This window comes from Choloepus didactylus, chromosome 10 (assembly GCF_015220235.1).
Source record: "Choloepus didactylus isolate mChoDid1 chromosome 10, mChoDid1.pri, whole genome shotgun sequence".
Lineage (NCBI taxonomy): Eukaryota > Metazoa > Chordata > Mammalia > Pilosa > Megalonychidae > Choloepus > Choloepus didactylus.
This window is the reverse complement of record NC_051316.1, coordinates 13,612,774-13,633,523: the sequence shown is the minus strand read 5'-3', so window position 1 is coordinate 13,633,523 and position 20,750 is coordinate 13,612,774. Positions and strand designations below refer to the sequence as shown.

Here is a 20,750-nt window from a genome sequence, read left to right as displayed (position 1 = left end):
TTCAGAGTACTTACATTATTGTGCTACTGTTCCAGTTTTTTAATGCTGCTGGAATGCCAAAACAGCAGAAATGGATAGTTTTTATAAAAGGGGGTTTATTTGGTTACAGTTACAGTCTTAAGGCCATAAAGTGTCCATCAACAAAGGCTACTTTCACTGGAGAAAGGCCATTGGCATCTAGAAAACCTCTGTTAGCTGGGAAGGCATGTGGCTGGCATCTACTTGCTCCCAGGTTGCATTTCAAAATGCAGTTCTCCAAAATGTTTGCATCCGCTTCCAACAGCCATACTCAAAATGTCTGTCTCTGCTACCACAGTGAGCTCCTTATGTCTGAGCTCATATAAGGCTCCAGTAAACCAAACAAGGCCCATGCTGAATGGGCATGGCCACACCTCCATGGAAATACTGAACCATAGGTTCCAACCTAATCCACACCAATACATCTGCCCCCACAAGATTGCACCAAAGAATATGGCTTTTTTAGGGGGACATAATATATACAAACCAGCATATTCCACCCCCTGGACCCCAGAAAAACATATTCTTTCCAAATACAAAATACATTCATCCCATCACAATATCACAAAAACTTAAATCATTTCAGTAACAATAGGTAAGTACAAGATCCCATCAAAATCAGTTTCAGGCATGGTCTGCCCAAAAGAAAAATTCCCCTCTGGCTCTGTACATGTGAAAATTAGAACAATATACAAAGGAGGGACAGTCATAGGAGAAACATTACCATTGCCTTAAGGAGAAACTGAAAGGAAAACTGAGTTAACAGGACCAAAACAGTTCCTAAAACCCACAGGGCAAACTCCATAAGATTTCAAAGTCTTAGAGTCATTCACAGAATGATGTTGTATCCTTGGGGCTTGAGAAAATGGGAGTTCAATCCTTTCCAAAGGCCTTCATGGCAGCCATTTTCTCTCCAAAAGCTGGGGTGAGTGCTCCAACATATCCACACATTTGGGAGACCACTTTTTGGCCCCACCCTCCTCAAGCATTGGGGTGCCACCCAGACTCTGACTTTCTGGGGCAAAGGCTCTACCCTCTCCAAACAGTGGGGTGGCAGCCAGGCTCTCTCCAATCCCTAACCCTCTCTGAATCCTGGCATGGCAACACTCTTCCTGAGCATGGAGGCAGAATGCCTGCCTTTGACCTCTGGAGCAAACTCACTCTTTCCACGTGTGTGAGCTGCTCTGTTCTCCCTGCCCAAGACTTCTTGACTCAGATCTCAATCTCCATAGCTCAATCTTTGAAGACATTTTTCCTTCAATTTGTTCCTCTGTCCCCTCCAGTCCGGACAGGCCATGGCTCTATCTATAAAGATCTCACAAAAATTCTGTTAGCTTTGAAACCATCAGACAACAGGAGTCTCCACAAATCCCTTCTGGATACTTCCATCTCCAATCTTGGCTTGTACTGAAATGGCAGTTGGTTTCCATATTTGGTTAAATCCTCACAGGGGGCTGTAACTTCTGGAGTTCCACCCCCTGGAAGCCCAGAATTTTCCAAACTATCAGTTTCTGGTTTCTTTGAACCCAAGAGCTCAGTTCTAAGTTTATCTTTCTCCACTCACATTTTACTATAAGCTACAAGGAGAAGCCATGCTATATATTCAACTTTTAGCTTTGAAATCTCATCAGCCAAGTATTCCAGCTTGTCACTCTCACATTCTTCCTTCCATCTGACAGCAGGACTCAATTTTGCCAGATTCTCTGCCACTTTAAAACAAGGATCACCTTTCTTCCAGTTCACAACACATTCATCATTTCTGCTCAAGGACTCATCAGAAATTTCTTTAGAGACCATATTTCCACAGTCTCTTCAAAGCAGTTTAGGCCTTTTCTATCAAGCTCCTCACAAGTCTTCCAGAATCCTCCCCTTATCCACTTAAAAAGCCACTCCAACATGTTTTGTATTTGGAAGCTCAGCAGCACCCCACTTCCCTGCTACCAAAATCTGTTCTAGTATGTTAATGTTGCTGGAATGCAAAACACCAGAAATGGATTGGCTTTTATAAAACGGGGTTTTTGGTTACACAGTTACAGTCTTAAGGCCATAAAGAGTCCATCAACAAAGGCTACCTTCACTGGAGAAAGGTCATTGGCATCCAGAAAACCTCTGTTAGCTGGGAAGGCATGTGGCTGGTGTCTGCTTCCTCTCAGGTTGCGTTTCAAAATGACATTCTCCAAAATGTCTGCATTAGCTTCCAATGGCCATCTTCAAAATGTCTGTCTCAGCTCCTGCAGTGAGTTCCTTATGTCTGAGCTTATATAAGGCTCCAGTAAACCAATCAAGGCCTGCACTGAATGGGCATGGCCACCTCCATGGCAAAACTGAACCAGTATGTTCCAACCTAATCCACACCAATATGTCTGCCCCCACAAGACTGCACCAAAGAACATGGCTTTTTCTGGGGACATAATATATGCAAACCAGCACAGCTACCATCACACAGTATTACCCTATCCATTTCTGGATCTATACAATTAATCCTGTTGAACCTTCTGTACTCCTTGAGCATCAATTGCCCAATCTCTAATCTCTATTTCCTGATAACCTGTGTTCTCAACTCTCAGATTTCACGCATCGTTAATCCATATTAATGAGATGTATTAACATATTAATGAGACCATACAGTATCTGTCCTTTTGTTTCTGGCTAATTTTATTCAATGTACTGTGTACTGTCTACCAGCACAGTACTGTCTACCATTTTGTCTTTTGGATTTTATATGTCATATCATTTTATTTTTATTCTTTCCTCTCTTTTTTACCCTTACTAATAGTCTTCATTTCTACTCTTCTCCAAACCTCTCTCTCCTGTCTTCCTATCTGCCTCTAGCGCTTCCTTTTGTATTTTTTGTAGAGCAGATTTCTTGTTCACAAACTGTTTGTCTGAAAATATTTTAAACTCTCCCTCGTTTTTGAAGGACAGTTCTGCCAGATATAGAATTCTTGGTTGTTTGTTTTTCTCTTTCAGTATCTTAAATATATCATACCACTGCCTTCTTACCTCCATGGTTTCTACTGAGAAATCTGCACATAGTCTTATTGAGCTTCCCTTGTATGACACATTGCTTTTCTCTTGCTGCATTAAGAATTCTCTCTGGGTGTTTGACACTTGAAAATCTGATTAGCAAGTGTCTTGGAGTAGGTCCACTTGGATGTATTCTGTTGGGGATACCTGTGCTTCTTGGATCTGCAATTTTATGTCTTTCATAAGAGGCAGAAATTTTCAGTGATTATTTCCTCCAGTATTCTTTCTGCCTCTTTTCCCTTCTCTTCTCCTTCTGGGACACCCAGGATAAATATATTCTTCTGCTTCATGTTGTCATTTAGTTCCCTGAGACCTTGTTCATATTTTTCCATTCTTTTCCCTATCTGTTCTCTTTTTGTGTAGGATTTCAGATGTCCTGTCCTCTAGTTCCTGAATCCTTTCTGCCCCTTCAAATCTGCTGTTATGTCTCCATTGTTTTTTTCATCTCTTCTATTTTGTCTTTCATTTCCATAGTTTCTGCCAACTTTTTTCAAACTTTCAAGCTTTTCCTGGTCACTTAATGTCTTCTTTACATCCTTCATCTCTTTTGCTATATCTTCCCTGAACTTGCAGATTTGATTTCTGAATTGATTTAGCATATTTGAAAATAGTTAGTTGCTTCAACTCCTGTGTCTCATTTGAAGTGTAAGTTTGTTCCCTTGACTGGGCCATATCTTCATTTTTCATAATATGTGATTCATAATTTTTTGTTGCCTAGGCATCTTGTTTCCTTGATTACCTGAATCAGATTTTCCCAGACCAGATGAGCCCAGGTCTCAGGAAGAGGGTGTAATCAGTATCAGTTTTCCCTGAGTATGAGACCCAGCATGTTGTTAGACTTTCCTGTGAGGCCTCTAGGTGCTGTGCTTTTCCCAGCCTGCCCAGCAGGTGGTGCTTGTCACCCTGCAGCCACCCACAAGTGTAAAGAGGTGCATTGCCTTTAATTTTCAGTAGACACTGTTCCTGCCAGGGGCTGAGAGTGTCAGAAGCCAAGCTTAAGCTGTTTCTGTTTTTTTACCCCCAGGCCCTAGGATCTGAGTTCTATGAGGGAGGGCAGCCACTTGAACTGGGACCCACCTCCCTTTTTACTTAGGGAAGGTAAACCCTTTAGGGTTTTATTTCCTACACTTGACTTCTTCCTTTGACCTCCGACTAACTTAACTCCACCCTTGCCTGGTTCAACACTGACAATTGAAACGGCCTGAAGCTTCCTCTGAGCTACTTAGACTAAAAGAAATAAATGGAAAAAAGAAAGAAATCCTCTTTCCAGAGCCAGTCCCCAACCTCTGGTTACCAGTTAAGAACCAGAGTTGGTGCCCAGTTCTACATGCCTCGTCTCTTGAAACCCAGCCCTGTCCCAATATTCTGAGCTCAGCCAATTCCAAAAGTCTCTGTTTTTATGTTTCTTTTTTCCATCAGCCCCACCTCCTTTCTGCCAAGAGGGACCCCCATGTTCCTTTCCTGTTTGCTCTGGGTTTATCTGTGCTTGTAGCTTGTATTCATAGACCAAATTCATTAATTAAAACTGCAACTGGATTCCTGTTTCCACCTTCTCATGACTCTTAGTTTTTTCTACCAATGAGGCACTTCACACCTAGTGGTTCAGTGATTTCATCTATCTGCAATTTGTGCACAACTGCCGGTGGAAGAAGGAACTGCTCCAACACCCTTAGTTTCTTTTGTTGGAGTGCCGTTAGAATCATGGCACCATCACTGTGGAAGGGACTGGTGGGAATCAGCCTCTCTGTGTTAGCCCACACAGACTTTTCCACTGTTCAGAATCATTATATGTGATTAACAGAAAAGGAAAATGAATCTCTGCCAATAGATACAGTTCTTCAAACACTTCTGGCCTTTGTGGTTACATGTTTTTGGTATAGTTCACATTGCAGGGGCATTTAAAGACATGGATGCCACTTCAGAACTAAAAAAATACTCATTTGACACATTAAGGAATCATCTATTATTTTATGTTTTTATGAATTTAATCATCATGGTTGAGTACTATTCTGGCCTTCGGATACAACAAATTCTTCAAACCAAGATGCATTGTCCTCTAATACATCACTGATGTTACAAAAAACTCAAATCACTGCATCATTAGATTTTAGGATTATTACAGGACAGGACACAGAGCTGGAAATTGGACTTTGGGGTATAAACACTTCCCCCATCAGTATTTTATTGAGTTTTCAGACCTAATAAAAAAGTCTTTGGTCCTTGTTTGTGCACTTAATCAAATAATTAATGCAGTATAAATTATATGTGAAATGAATCTTTGATCTTTCAAATAAGGATTTTTTTAAAACAAAATATCTTTTGTAAATGTCAGTTTTGAACAGGTTCTTTTGGAAATTGTTGATGGTTTTTGTGATTACTTCTTTTCTTAGATTTCTTCTGTAGTACAGTTTTTAGTATCCTTTTGGAAATACTGTGTGACTATTGCATTTTGCAGCAGGAATTATGGAAAAATGGTCTTCAGTTCTTAACAACAAATGGACTTCATGAAAGAGATCAGAATGGTGACTCATCACTTTTTCTTATGACCCCTAAAAAGTGGCTCTGCTTCAGCAGATACTTGCCAGTTTTTAATTTATCCATGACTTTTCACCCCACCTTGCTCCCATATACTGTCAAACATCAGCTGTCTTGTTTCATCATGTCTCTGAGGTTGTGTATGGAGCAATTTTTATGTCATAAATTCATTGTTATGACAAATATATTTAACAAGCTCATCTTGCCATAAAGCTACTTGTGTTCTCTTCATTTATATGTGAAAATTCTCCCTAATTTATAAGAATAGTTGAAGATAGACCAAAATACCATTTGTGATTCAGTTATACTGCCTTTGTAGAAGGAAAACTGATTACTTGTCAATAGCTATTTTAACTTACTCAAAAACTCTGTTAGTTTGTTGCATACTAAACTAGTGAATTAGCAAAATAAAGGAGTCTCATCTGACAGCAGACATGATTTAGAAATTGGGCCAGATGTGTTCTAAACATTAGGAACTAATATCTAATTTTTTAAAAGCTAAGATTGCTTAAGAAATTGTTTTGTGGCTTTTAATTTATAGCAGGCTGAGAGTTGCTGAAGGTGAGAATGAGGACACAGAGTTTATTTTTTTTTATTTTTAGAAACAGTAATTTTACTTTTAGGGAAATTTGGCTAGCACTTCAATCTTCGGAAAGCTGACCACTTCTTTCTGGAGCATGTTGCTCTTGCTGAGTTGCATAGGTGTAATGGGAATAACTGGAAGCAGGTTTGAAAAGGAGATGTACTTTAGGAAACAGTAATATGGGTACCCTTACACTTGAACCTCAGCTCTTTTATCCTGTCTCATAATGCACAACCCCCAAGCATGAGATTGTTTTGTCATTGGGCCTTTGTTGTTGTTTTTGCCAGTCCAGTCTGTTGGGAACACTGACTCTGCTCTCTAATGAGAACAAAGTTAGAAACCTGCTGATAACCTAAAACAATGTAGAAATGAGTTAAAAACATGAGGCTGGGGGTTAAATCGATTATTACAAGCTCTTACATCAGGCTTTTTTTTTTTTTTTTTTTTTTTTTTTTTAACCAGTTTCCTCAAGTGTGACTAGGTTTGGGAAAGCCTCTTGTTTTCTTTTGGGGCTGTCTTCCTTTCCTAGTATGTTTCACTGTAACAACTATATTGAGATATATTTCCCATGCCATATGTTCACCAATTTAAAGTATATTATTCAGTGGTTTATAATATATTCATAGAGTTGTACCACCATCACAATTTTAGAACATTTTCATCACCCCGAAAAGAAACCCCATACCATTTAGCAGTGACCTTCCATTTCCCTCCAATGTTCCCCATCCCTGGGCAATCATTATTTTACTTTCTGTCACTATGGATTTGCCTATTCTGGGCATTTCATATAAAAGGTATCAATTGTACAATATTTGGTCTTTTGTATCAGCTTCCCAAATATGATCTTATATGAGATTTTTCTCAATTTGAGAACCATTATTTCTGTGAAAGGAAGTGGTTGGCAAAATCAGAATTGAGGAGAGAGAGTCAGACACCTAGCATATTTCAGTAAATCTTACACTGAATATGTTTTCCTAACAGCCATCCATGAAATACTACAGATATCATCCATGAGATACTACTACTCAGAATATTTTGGTTAGTCTCTGGAATGGGTATTTAAATCTTTGCCTGCCCATTCCAGAAGGTCCTGCTAAAAATGATTCAAAATTATCTGACAGAAAATTGGCATTGCAGTTTTCAGGTGCATCTAGCTTTGCTAGCAGCTGGTACACCTTGGACCAGGTAAGCTTCCAGTTAAAAAAGGTTTCCTCCATTGAATTTCTGTGTGTACCATGGAATTGAAGGTGACGTGGATGCATCATAAAACTGCTAATGGATGGAGTATAGAATTTTATTTACAATACTATGAGTACTAATACTACCTAGGGTGGTCCAAAATGTGATGTGAGCTAGTTAAGCCTGCAACTATGATTTCAATGATATTCAGAAGTGTGTACTGTTCAAGTTTCTCTATAATAGAAGAAAATTTCTAGGCAACCAGTACAATAGTATGGGCTAATGGTCCACCCAATGAAAATGCAGAGGGACTCATTGGAGGTTATTATGCTTTGTAAATTTCTAATGATTGTTTCCTAAGCATTGTGGCTTATCTTTTTGAGTGGGCATGACAGCATCTTCCAGGTTGTGTGGGGCCTGTTTCCATGATGTATTGAGTAATGTTTGTTGTGAGCATCAATGCTTGTAACACAAACCTAAACCCATTTTTTGTGATATGTTTCCTCTCTTTTAATGACCTTGCCTTGTCCAATAAATGGTTGGCTACCCTGTTAAAAAAACAAAAAACCAACAACAAAAAACACCTCATTTGGAGCTTGGTTGAGCTACCTTCCCTTCCTCCTAGCAGAATACTTCTTTTTCCCACAGAGAAATCTTCCAGCTCAGCCTGCCATGCCAGTGGGGGAGGGGTGCCATCTCCACAGTTTGGGGATCTTTATTTACAGTTCCTATGCTGCAATCTCGGCCATTCCACTCATTTCAGACTAGTGTACAATGTTTGTCTGGTCACAGATGTCCCCCAACAGTTGTTCCAGACTATTAGTTGTTCCTGGCTTTATGCTAGTTGCTCCAAAGGACAAATTAAATTCCAGACCTCCCTATATCATCTTGCCCCGCCTCCCCTCAATTGTATCTTATACCACTTTTGCTTTCTCACCTTCTCCTGGAAAGCAAATTCCGGTGGTGGTGAGCTGGAGAGGGTTCCTAGGTCAGTCTTTCCCAGCTGCACGGTGGTCAGGGATCCAAAAAGGGTATGCTGGCCAACTCCATATTCACCTGGGGAGGTGAAGAGGAAGGGTCCAGCAAGGTTCCCAGGAACATCTATGGTTCTTTGAAGCTGTTTTCTTGATTTGTAAATGCAGTAAATGCAGACCTTTAACTATATTCCAAAGTTTTGAGGAAGGGTACTGTTTTTAAGACCTTTCTGCCAATCTTGCCTGAGATGGGTTCAACAATTCCCACCTCAGAGCTAGGACCCCAGCAAACTAAAGTAGCTGATCAAAAGCAGTGATCAGTTATCAGACCACACAATCCTAGATTTTGAGGAACCGGGCTTTTACATCCCACTCTGACATTAGCAAGCTGTATCAGGAGCCAAGGTTCAGGACCTCAGTGCTGCCGACCACAAGGCTGTGGGGTGGGCCACAGGGTGAAATTCACTATTTACAATTTTCCAGCCTCTTCCTCTTGCTTTTCCCTGGATGCTGCACTGTTCTACTAGACTTTGGAGTTTCAAAATAGCAGATGTTCTGGTGGAGGGTCTGACTCCTGAAGCTTCCTACTCTGCCATCTTCCCACAGGCCTCCCTGATTGGTGGTTTTAAACTATTTTAAAAATAAGATTTGCTTTTAAATGATTGAAATCTCATATGTAAAATTCCAAAGGCAGAGAGGCTGTGATTAGAGGCAAGACAAAGCATTGGGCATGTAGTCACCTTAGCCCCTCTATGTTGCCCCTCCCTCACCACCAAGAGTACGTTTTCTGAAATCCACTTACCTCGCTGTGGAAATGCTTAAAAACATTTGTTTATGTAAGCACAGTGATTGCAAAGAAATAGTTCCTTGAGATGCTTTTGTTCCTCATATTTCTCATAATCCATCGTACTTTAATATCTGCAGAAAAATTACTTTGAAACTTGGCAAAGAAAAACACTTCTTGCATTATTTTGTTACTTTTTCTGTTACTTAAAACTGTAATATACTCTATGTTCTCATACTAGTTTGGTCATTAAGTATTGAGGATACTTTCACTGTGCCAAAATGGTGACTGCTTACCTTTTTGACACTGAAATAATACATATCTTTTGTTACAGAGTAGCTTGTGGGGGGTTCTTAATGACTAACATTTAGAAAATTATCAGTGTGAGGGTGGAGACACAATTGGTTTTGGAATCTGGATCCCAGTCAGGTCCATGGGATACCTGGGGGAGAAATGGGTTGGGAAAGACTGCTGACTGACCCTGCTTTACACTGCCTCAAACTCATTGCCAGGTGATGTGGAGCTTCACTCACAACACAGGTGGCAAGAAAGTGGGGTGATTATCAGCTCCACCATGCTGAGTCTCATGGATACCACGCGGAGTGGAAGCTCAGCTCTGTACTCAGGAACCCCTTCCCTCCCATGGCAGGGGAATTGGCTTTGCCAGCCAAGGATAGATCAGTTCCTGTATAGCTGCTCAATCAGTAACACAGCAGATCAGAGCACCACCTGGTTCCACCACATGGAGGATGGAAGAGTCATTTATTTCTGTGCATGTTGGCAATTTGGGTATAGAGTCTTCTGCAGTTTCCTGTTCAGGATAAATGGGAGCCAATAAGGAAAATCAGGAAACTCCTCACCATGCTTCTAAGGAGTCCACATTGTTTCCAACTTTCAGTTTCACTATATGCTTGTTGTGTTACTTCCTAAGCTTTTGGTTAAAAGAGGAAACATCCAGCAGAAATGGGGTTATTACCCCTTGGCTGAATCAGAAGTCTGTTTTAGGCAGAGACAGGTTTTCTTACATGACTGAGAAGCTCTTGGACCAAAAAATGCATGTCCATGAGGCTGATTTTGTTGCCCCTCCCCACCTCCCTCCAATGTGTCTATGATCCGGAGTGCTGGTCAATGAATAAATATGAAATAGTGTCCTCACATTTTTTGCTAATTCAATTCAGCTTCCATAGGCCCCAGTATTCACAGAAAAAAAGAAATGGGCCATTTTGTCATAAAATGCTTGGACTTGGAGGGGACAAAATAGACTCAACAAGACAGTGGCTAGAATAAGCTCAACATGTGAAAACAGGAATTAGACATGGGTAAGAAAGCATACATCAGTTCAGTTTGGAGGCAGGTGCATCAGAAGGTGAGTTCAATCTAATAAGTGCTACCAGTGCTGGTGTCAAGGAGACTGTAAATACTGGAAAACTGTGGGTCTTGAGTGAGCCAATTCCCAGAATCCTGAGTCAGATTGAATATCACACATTTTACTCTAACTTTGCATTACTTCCACTACGATATCAACTCTATGAAGGTGGGAACTTGGCATATTTTACCACTCAGCCCCAGAAAAATCCAGGCTCTGGTCTACTGGAGACCTTCAAAAATATCTGCGAACTAATTTAATGTTTTGGGGAGATAGAATAAACTAATTTACAAAGATAACTTACGGCACTGACTCCTAAACATTTGTGTCATATTTTTGCTTAAAGATCAGGTAGATGCTATGAACTCTCTACCTACTTAAACATGCAAAGACAGATATGTTACAGCCAACCTGAGGTGTTTTGCTTCTCCCTTGAATTTCATAGCTCAATCTATTAGCATTTCCTGGACTTCAGGTTTATAATGAATTTGGGGGGCAGGAAAGGAAAATTAATTTATTTGAAGAAGTAACAGAACTGAACATGTAAATCCTGCCCTTTTCCTAGCCAGCCCTCATGAAGGTTTTACTTCCAATATGGGCATTCTCCATTGGTTTCTCCCAGGTTTTTCTGTATTGGTACTATTTAATCCAAAGGCGGAGGGGGATTTAGATTGGAAACATACAAAATGGATCACTAAAAGCCAATGTTATGTGAAGATGTGAATAAGTGCATGCACTGCATGTCTGTTACATTGCGTGGTAAAAATATGGCCCTACTCATATCTGTAATGATCTTCCATCTCATCCCTTGAGATATCTCTATTTTGCGAAAAAAGCCACTGGTAACACAGTTTAATGTAAGAAATGACCCACTAATTGACTCAAGATTGTGGGCATTTTTCATCCCCAATAATCCTCCAGGATTGAAAATCTTATGTTTAAGATTTAAATTTTTAATTCCACTTTAAGTTATGAGAGCATGGCATTTCAAGTGGAAAATTTATGTATCACCAGAAATTACTTCCATGTAATGTTTATGTTCTACTCATCTTTGCATGAACATACTTATTTACAGTATATGTTAAGACACAGCATTTGTGTTTTACGTTTTTCAGATAACTTTCTAAGTTATTTTCTGATTAAACCAAATCAAAATTATGTTTAGACTTGCATAAAAAATATAGACTAAAATAAATTTTCAGAAATTTACTTCATTAAGTATTTGCAATTATTAATCCATTGAACAAAGATTCATACCTCTGCTTAATACTCATTACAAAATTCTGCTTCAATATTCCCAGATCACTTGAGAATGGTACATTTTTACCCTAAAGTTTTCAATAATAGATCCTTAGGAAAAATTCTGAATTCATGGTTGAATTGTGTGGGTAAAGATTTCTCATTAGAAGTCTTCCGTCTGATATTCCTGATGAAAGCTACAGCTGAGGGCTTTCTCTTTGATTTTAGGATTGGCATTTCCTCCATATGAGAACTTTTACACTGATGAAGGAATTCAGAATCATTGAAGATGTTCCTTTATTCATTACACAGAAAATATTTTACACAAGTAAAACCTCACATATATTATAAACTTTGCTCTGTAAGTAAAGGGTTTTTCATGTTTATTTCACTAACTTCCCCAGCAAAAATTGTTCCCCTAGCATCTCCTCCATAAAGACATTCCCCTCTGATTTCATGTTTTAGGAGTTATTTCTACTTTAAGTTTTTCTTGTGCACACCAAGGCTGAAGCTCAGCTAAAATATCCTACAGTTAACTACATACCCAGAGTTCCTTCAAATGTAGTATAATCATGTCATTTTAGGATAAATTTAAATAAAGGCATTTACACAGGGATTACATTTATATAGAATTAAACTCCTATGTGGGTTCTTTCATATATTTAAAGGTTAGAGTTGTGGCTGAAGACCTCACCATATTAGTAAGATTTTTAGTGTGAGTTTTTGCATGCCATCTACAGGCAGAACAATGAGTGAGTGAAGGCTTTCCCACATGGATGACATTGTGGTCTTCTCTCCAGTGTGCATTCTCTCATGTTGTCTAAAGTTGGAAGATTCACTAAAGGCTCTCCCACATGGATGGCAGCCACACAGTTTCTCTCTAGTGTAGTTTTGTCATGTTTTCTAATATGAGAACTATTAGTGAAGTCCTTCCCACAAGCATGACATTCATATGGTTTCTCTCCATTGAGGGTACTCTTATGTTGCCTAAGGGCAGAATATTGACTGAAGGCTTTCCCACAGAGATGGCATTCACATGTTTTCTCTCCACTGTGAGTTCTCTCATGTTTTCTAAGTGTAGAACACTGACTGAATGTTTTTCCACATAGATGGCAGCCATAAGGTTTCTCTCCAGTATGAGTTCTGTCATGTCGTCTAAGGTTGGAAGATTGACTGAAGGCTTTCCCACAAACATGGCAGGCATATGGTTTCTGTCCAGTGTGAATTCTCTCATGTTGCCTGAGCTTTGAAGACTGACTGAAGGCTTTTCCACATATATGGCAGGCATATGGTTTCTCTCCAGTGTGAGTTCTCTCATGTTGCCTAAGGACATAACTTCTTCTGAAGTCTTTCCCACATATATGACAGTCAAATGATTTATTTCTAGTGTGAATGTGCTTATGTCGATTAAAGGATGAGCGGTCACTGAGGGCTTTTCGAAATTGTTTGCTGACACAGAGTTTTTTTCCTGTGTGAGTCGATATATACTGAGTCAATGTAGAGCTGTGAATGAAATTCTCTTCCAAATCATTACATTTAAATTGATCCTTTCCAGTGTGAGAAATCTGCTGTTGAGAAGGAGAGAAGAAACTGTTAAAAGTTTTCCTGTATATTTTTATTCATCAATTCTCTACATATGAATATAGACTAATAAGTGAATTTCTACTTAAATATTTTCACATTAGTTACAAAACATGGTGTGTTACTATTTTGCATGCATAGATATTTTCTTTTGTATTATTATAACTGTAGAGCTAAATTATTTTGAATACTTATGTTTCAAAGACTAGATATATAAGCCACATTTATGTAACTGCCCTTCTATAAACCTCAACTTATGGTTTTGAGCTCAGGTTAATTTTCCTTAAAGTGAAACTATCCAAAACTTTATGCTGGGATAGTTCTTAACCACAATTTTAATTATATTTTGGTGATTTTGCTGAGTTCCTAACTTATTCCACACTAGGTTTTATATTTGGATGTGACCAGGGTTCATATACATGAAGCTTACCTTTGACAGGATGGTGGATGTATCCTTCCTGTAGATATGTTGCATGGATATCAATTCTTGTTTTTTAAGGTCACGTTCCATACCTAAATTAATTTTTTAAAAAAGTACCCATTGCTACAGTGGCATTAGCAGAATGAAAAAAAAAAATGAAAATGAAAAATATGCCCCAATGTGTATTTCAAATATTGACACTTAAGATGGGGGAAGGAATGTAAAATTAAGATATACTCTAAAACATAGAAACTTAAGGATATTAACTATAGTATTTTCTGTTTTAAAGTTGGGGGAAAAAAGAAGATTGGATGTTGGGGAGGTAAAGAGTGGGAAAATCCTCAAGAAGAGGATCAGGACAAGGGATATTATGTGAACTTTAACTTGAATAACCACATTAATATGTTTTTACCCCAAGCCAAAGACAATGACAGATGAATATTTGAAGAGATGGCACATCCATGGAATAATGAAACCACTTGAGGAAATGTTTCCTTGATGTCACAGAACATCTATCACTCATTTAAGGAATTCTTCAGATGATATTTCAAGGACCTGCACATTCATTCACCAGGTCCCTTGTCGTATTTAAGCACAGGTTCCTGTAACTTGCCTGGACTCTGGCCATGGAGAAATCCTAATCCGTCTCTCCACAGTTCCTCTCCTTGCTCCAACTGGGAGGTCACATCTGACTTACAGAGCTGATACCCTGTTTATGGGAAAGAGAAACACAGATTTTGAGTTCTAGGCTGACAAAAGTCTGTGATCATCAAGTCCAGGGCAGGATGTAGAATAAAGTAAACACTGAAGGTTAGCACAGGGAAACATACTTTGAACATAGGATATTTGCAATCCTGACTCTTAACCTTGTGCCAAGAGTCATTAGGGACCTCTGGCTATTGATGCCCATGCCAAAGGTCAAAGACTGCAATTATCTGCAGCCTTTTTAAAAAGGAGAAATTATGTTCCCACATTGGTTGAATAATATTATTTTTAAAAAATCCAATAAACATAAGCTCCACCAGAACAATCTATATGGAAAATAAAATCTGTTATCGTATATTGTGTTCTGAAACCTCATCATAGTTCCTAGAGCATAATAATTAGAGAATATTTAATCCATTGCTTTATCAACTGCAATACTATTCATGGAGTATTCAGGACTGTTGTGACTATTGGGATTGAGTAGCAAGAAAGATACAAAATTTTCATCAGGAAGATTAGATTATACTGGTATGACAAAAGAGATATAAATAAAAACAGAAGAAACAAATTTAAGATAATTTTAAGTGTAATAAGAGACTTGGCAAATGGGAAAGCTATTCTAGATACTTCTTGAATAGACGATGGATAGATTTGATCGATAAATAATTAAATACATACATAAACAGAATTTTGATAGACTCACCCAGGGAAACAAGATGATTGATATTCTCCAGCATGACATCTCGGAACAGCTTTCTCTGGGAAGTGTCCAGCAGGGCCCACTCTTCACATGTGAAGTCTATAGCTAAATCTTTGAAGGTCACTGATTCCTAAATCAACATGGACATTCTGGTTCAAACAAGGCCATCCCTACCAATGTCTAGAATAGCATGGTTGAGATGGCACATTGAAGAAGGGAGGGCCACTTGTATAGAAAGCTCAAACTATGTTTGTGGTTCCAGTAAGTTCATTCTCAATGCTAACCTAGCATCTCTCTTACAAAGAAACAAACTCTGAACACATAAAATTTCATTATAAGGCAATATCACAAGAACTGTGGTGTGACATAACCTTGAAGATTCCTAAAATACTGGTAATTATATTTCTAGGTGGGGATTATAATATTTGCACCTGAGTATTCAGAACTAAAACTCTGCTCACCAATTTCAAGTAAATCTACATATTCATGCCAATGCAAGCAGTATCGATCTGACATTTTTAACGACTGTGGTTAGCTTATTCCCCTCAATGTCTTCAGTTTTCTCAACTATAAAATGATTTAACAAACTGTCAAGAGTTCTGAAAGTTTCAATGAGCTGTGGTATAAACTGCTTCCTGAGTAACCAACACTCATTTAGTACAAGTGATAGCTCTATTATTTCTTTAAAAAGCAGAAATAAAAACATAAAGAAACATTCTGCACATCAGCTTCATAGGGAAGTTGGGATCTGGAGGTTCTTCCTCTTTCAACTCTACAAATCTCATGTGTTCATTGTAAGACAAAGGTAGATAGTTCGACAGAGCAAGCCAGGGGGCCCCTGAGAATGCTATACTGAAGTATGGTCCTAGTCAGACTCTTCCTCCTGTACTCAATATTCTCTCAGACCTCCAAATACCAATTTTCAATGTCTCTCTTGTTATCTCTGTTCAAGAATAAATTAGTGCTTTTACTGGTTCTGTTTTCTCCAGTTCTTAAAAAATGTTCACAGGGCCATAAATTTTACTATTTTGCTATACTCCTATATGCACTGTCTAAATTAAGGAAACAATATCCCCTATTCACTTGCTTCCACTTATCAAAATTATATAAAAGTTATTTACAAAGAGAGAAAATTGGTGATGGAGGACTATGTGTTAATGAGAATGTTAAATATCTTTTCAAAATATGCAAATACATTCCATCAAATTTACTATTTGAGGAAAGAATTATTTTTCATTGCCTTTTTGGGCTTACCCATTTCTTGTGCTCTCCTGAACAATGCATGTCCCTCACCCCAGCACCTTAACACTAGATTGAACTCCCCTGATGAAACATGTGCCTCCTTGTTGGACTGTCAAGGTGTGCTTTTACAAAATCTTTTCTATCACTGTACACACCACAATCCTATGCACATTAAATCACTAATATAGTTAATAAGCAAATCACTTCTCCACTCAGACCATGGGCTGCTTGAGGAAAAGTAAATCTACTCACATGCCTTCTGTGAATACACAGGCTAAGTGGAGGCTGGAACAAATTAGTGTAAATGTTGCAAAGGATACTATTTCTTAGTCCCTAGCCACCATAATTATCTATCCGAGTCCTGTGGAAACTTAAGTGGATCTCAGATTGGTGACTATCTTCTGAGTGTACATAGAATAACTAGGCCAACAGGAGAAATCTGCCCATATCTTGGCAGGGGATGTACTTTTGGTAGACATAGCAATTCCCTTCTCACCAGTGGTCGCATTGTCAGTATCTCAGCCATCAAAGGTCTTCCTCTGGTGTTTCACATTCAGGCAGGCCAAGCACAAAGTAGTCAATGCTGAGGATGGAAAAAGAAACCATGAGACTGCAGTCTTGTCCACTTGCCGAGACCTACCTCTCCTAAATAAACTTTCACCTGGGAGTATGCCCAAGGTAAAACCAAGAAAAAACATACAGTGTGCTCTAAGAGAAATGTGGGGAGGATTCTCATCTTTCAGTGTCAAAATAAGGAACTATGGCTATTGCCAATAAAGAAGATATTGATACGGATATCTTACAGAAATGAACACGAAAACCATGGAGTTTTATATGTTAAGTAGCCCCCAGTGTTCAGAGTTTTACATTCCCTCCCTGGTTCTAAAACACAGGAATCCCTAATTCATGCCACATGTGGATGTTGGTCTCTGTTTGCATGTAAACACTCTGGAAGTTTTCAGATTATTCTTGGTTTATGCACTAGCATTGGTTTTCTAAAATCCATTCCAAACCTCTGAACCCCCACTCCCTTCTCACTCTACCCTCTCCCTGCCTTTCTGACTACTCCTGCCCTAAATCATCTTGGTTTTCCCACATGGAATTTCTAGAAATATCACTCCTTCAACCCTGACTTTTAGCCCTTTCATCCACAGATTCTGGATATCATTCCTATAGTTTAGGAGTCTATTTCATGATGGAGTTAATAATTCAAGGATTTCATTTGGAGGGATCAACAGCACCTATCTGCCAAATCTAGCCCTTAAAGTACCCTGTTTTCATCAAGTAGCAGAAATATGTGAGTCATTATGTTTCCCCCATGTCCCATAATCCTCATAAAGCAAAGATGTTTGGCTCACAAAATACAGAATAAAGGGGCTTAGGAGGATCTCTGGTTGCTCAAATACTGTCCTATATCAATCATCAGGAGCAGCAACCACACTTTACATAAGTGTGTGCATGTACGAAATCATCAACCATTTATAAACTGATAATTCTATACAAAACCACCATTAACAATTAAATGTATTTCTTGAAAAAAATGATAATGTTCATAAACAGAAGAAGTAGGATTAACTTACCTATTTCTACCTGAAGTCTAGGAAAAGAAAATGTTACATAAAATATGACCTTGTGCTTGGAAATTTAGATACATTCACTTATTTTATCTTCACAATAATCCTGCTAATCATGGTTTATCTACCAATTTAACAAATGACATGATCAGAGGTTCAGAAAGTGTTAGTAATATGACAAAATTACATGGCTAGAATATGACACAGCTAGAATTCAAATTTTTCAGTGTCTTTCTGTCAAGCTCAAATTCCTTGAGAATTACATAACATTCCTAGGCTTTACCTTTCTTCATCAGCCATCAGAGGTGCCACCCTGGGACCAAAACTTCCTCGCTTTCTGGTTTGTTCACACAAATACTTCCCAAATCCAGATTCTCCTACCACATTGGGACCCTTCAGTGCATTCACTCCTCTTGCCAAACATCATCCTCTATTTTACCAGTTTAACCCTCACTCATTTCAACAGAAATTTACCAAGACCAATAATTTTATCTTATGTATGACTAGTTACTCTCTGATCCATAAACCAACAAGGCCCCCAAATGAAGTAAATCCAAATACCTGCAATTTTCTCATGCAGGTTTCAATGACTGTGAAACAGCCCATGACTAAGATATTGCTTCTGGTCTAAACACAATCTCAATTTCTAGTGGCTTTCAAATATATCTGGCAACTCTATGAGTTCTTGCTAATTAAATCATCCTTCCATTCTCCACAAATACTTCCAGTCTTCTTTATGCCTTTTGAATCTCACACATTCTCACATCTCCCCTCAATTTCAACAGATGGGATTATCCCTAAGCAAATATATTATATAATTTCATAAATTACTGTTTAATACCATATTTTTAACTATTCCTGCCTTCATACCCATATACAACTCCTTCTCTCCTATTAAGTTGAAATGTCATGTTACATCTAAGTTCAATGTCTCCAATGGAATTCTTTTCTTGTTTTGTGGGGAGCTTATATAATTGGTTAGAAATTAAATCTCACCAGATACCTCTCTCTTCAGTCCATCTCCTGATCATTTAATCTGTTTCTTCCATCTTGAAACAAAATCCTCCTCTTGAGCTCTTTTCCTTCAAGTCCCTGCTCTCCTGTTTCACTTAAACTGAAAGTGCAGTTACCATGTTTTCAAACACTTCTCACCCTTTGACTTAAGATTAACAATGATCTCCTCACAAATAAATCCTATCATTAGCAACTATCTCACCAAAATTAAATCCTTACTTGGAACCAAAGAAGAATTGAAACATGACCACCTTTGGGGAGCTAACTTTTTTCCTGGGCTTCTCTAAAATCTCAGTCTCCTGTCTTCAAACTACTCTAGTAATTCCTTCCCCATGTCCTCTGGAAACACCTCCTCCAACAACCCTATGGGAGTATCTCAAAACTATATCACATCCTCTTTTCTCTCTTTCTTATATACAACTATCTAAGAGCACACATTTATTCAGTTGCTTTAATTTCTTCCACTGCTATTTCTAAATTGCAAGTGACAAAATACATGTCTGGATTCCATCACTGGGCTATCATCACTACTTGCTTAATTACATGCACCTAAAATGGAATATATTTCAGAACATTACCTCTCTCTCCAAAAATATAAACATTACTCCTCCTCCAGTCTCCAATCCTAGTTAAAGGCCTGCACCAGGCATATAGAGATTGATTTTTTACATGCCCTCTCAAAAATAAGAAATACAATTAAACATTGCTTTTATCTCTACACTGAGCACAATTTTCATCATTCATTTCTACCACAATCTACAAACTCACCTTCCCACCCCATACTAATTTATTTTAACTCTAAATATAAATGTCATTTCCTCAGAGACTTTCACCAACACCACCATTAGCCTTTCCATTCCCCTCCATCTTGATTGAATTATAATATTCAAGTTATGAATTGACATTATACCTTAGTTAAGTAATTCACTTATGATCTGCTTCCCCCACTGATCTAAATGTAGAAAATCAATCCCTGAATGATTAGTTGAGACAAGTTTCATTTGACCATTACTTCTGCATTTTAAATCGGGAGAAAGGTCATATTCACAATGACCTAGGTTCCCTCAAAAGACCTACCCAAAATGCCTCCAAATCCTCCAGTTAGATTGCACAATTATCTTCTGATTAGAAATCCATTTACAAAATAAAGGAGGAAAATCCATCCTAGTGAAATTCTCTCCAATAGTCACCAGAACTAAAATAGACTGGAAAAGCCAGAGAAGCCAAATCTTTATTGAGGATGCTGTCACTACATCTGAGATCTCACAGCTTCTCTTTCTAGGACAAAAAAAGCCTGTTTCTTGGTGAACTTTTTTTAATGCAGTTGATAACCTCATGAGCCATATAATCCAAAGAACACACCCTGATTAACTTGAATGCCAATCAAGACAAGGTTAATAAAACCATGCTTCCTTAACAAAATATTTTCCCTCTAATAAGGTAAATTATGCAGATACAATTAGGGAAAATAAGCTATGCCCTTTATTCCAACCCTCATGCCTTTGCTAAGAGGCCTCACTATTTTATGGATTTGGGTTGTTCTGGGCAGTTGTGTAAAGAATATGCAACAAGAGGGTCCTTAATTTCTTTACTTCTAAGAAGACTTGTGGTCTATCAATATTCTCTAAGGCTGTGGGTATCATGTGACACCATATAAAGAGAAATATCTGTATTGAAAATGTGCATCTACTCCATCTTTCCAAAGAGGAAATCCATACATATTTTTTAAACTTCAGAATACTCAATTTCTTAATTGGAATTCAGACTTCTTGCTCTGAAGAATAGAAAGGCATAATGTATATGCAATT

At 38.3% G+C, this 20,750-nt stretch overlaps 1 protein-coding gene and 1 pseudogene across 4 annotated transcripts in view; one reads left to right on the top strand and one right to left on the bottom strand.

The window, feature by feature from the left end:
- The first annotated feature begins 4,746 nt into the window (after positions 1 to 4,746).
- LOC119505240 lies at positions 4,747 to 8,775 on the top strand (annotated as a pseudogene).
- Positions 8,776 to 11,657: 2,882 nt separating this feature from the next.
- LOC119505521 (zinc finger protein 705A-like) overlaps positions 11,658 to 20,750 on the bottom strand; it is a 92,602-nt gene continuing 83,509 nt past the window's right edge. For 3 of the 4 annotated variants that reach the window (XM_037798344.1, XM_037798343.1, XM_037798345.1), the window contains 5 exons: positions 16,851 to 16,937; positions 15,116 to 15,242; positions 14,321 to 14,416; positions 13,717 to 13,799; positions 11,658 to 13,273 (listed from right to left, as the gene is read on the bottom strand). In XM_037798344.1, coding sequence (XP_037654272.1) covers positions 12,440 to 13,273; positions 13,717 to 13,799; positions 14,321 to 14,416; positions 15,116 to 15,242; positions 16,851 to 16,880 — 1,170 coding nt within the window. In that variant the 5' untranslated portion in view covers positions 16,881 to 16,937 and the 3' untranslated portion in view covers positions 11,658 to 12,439. The remainder of the gene's footprint in view (positions 13,274 to 13,716; positions 13,800 to 14,320; positions 14,417 to 15,115; positions 15,243 to 16,850; positions 16,938 to 20,750) is intronic. The other variant, XM_037798346.1, reaches the window with a different exon arrangement.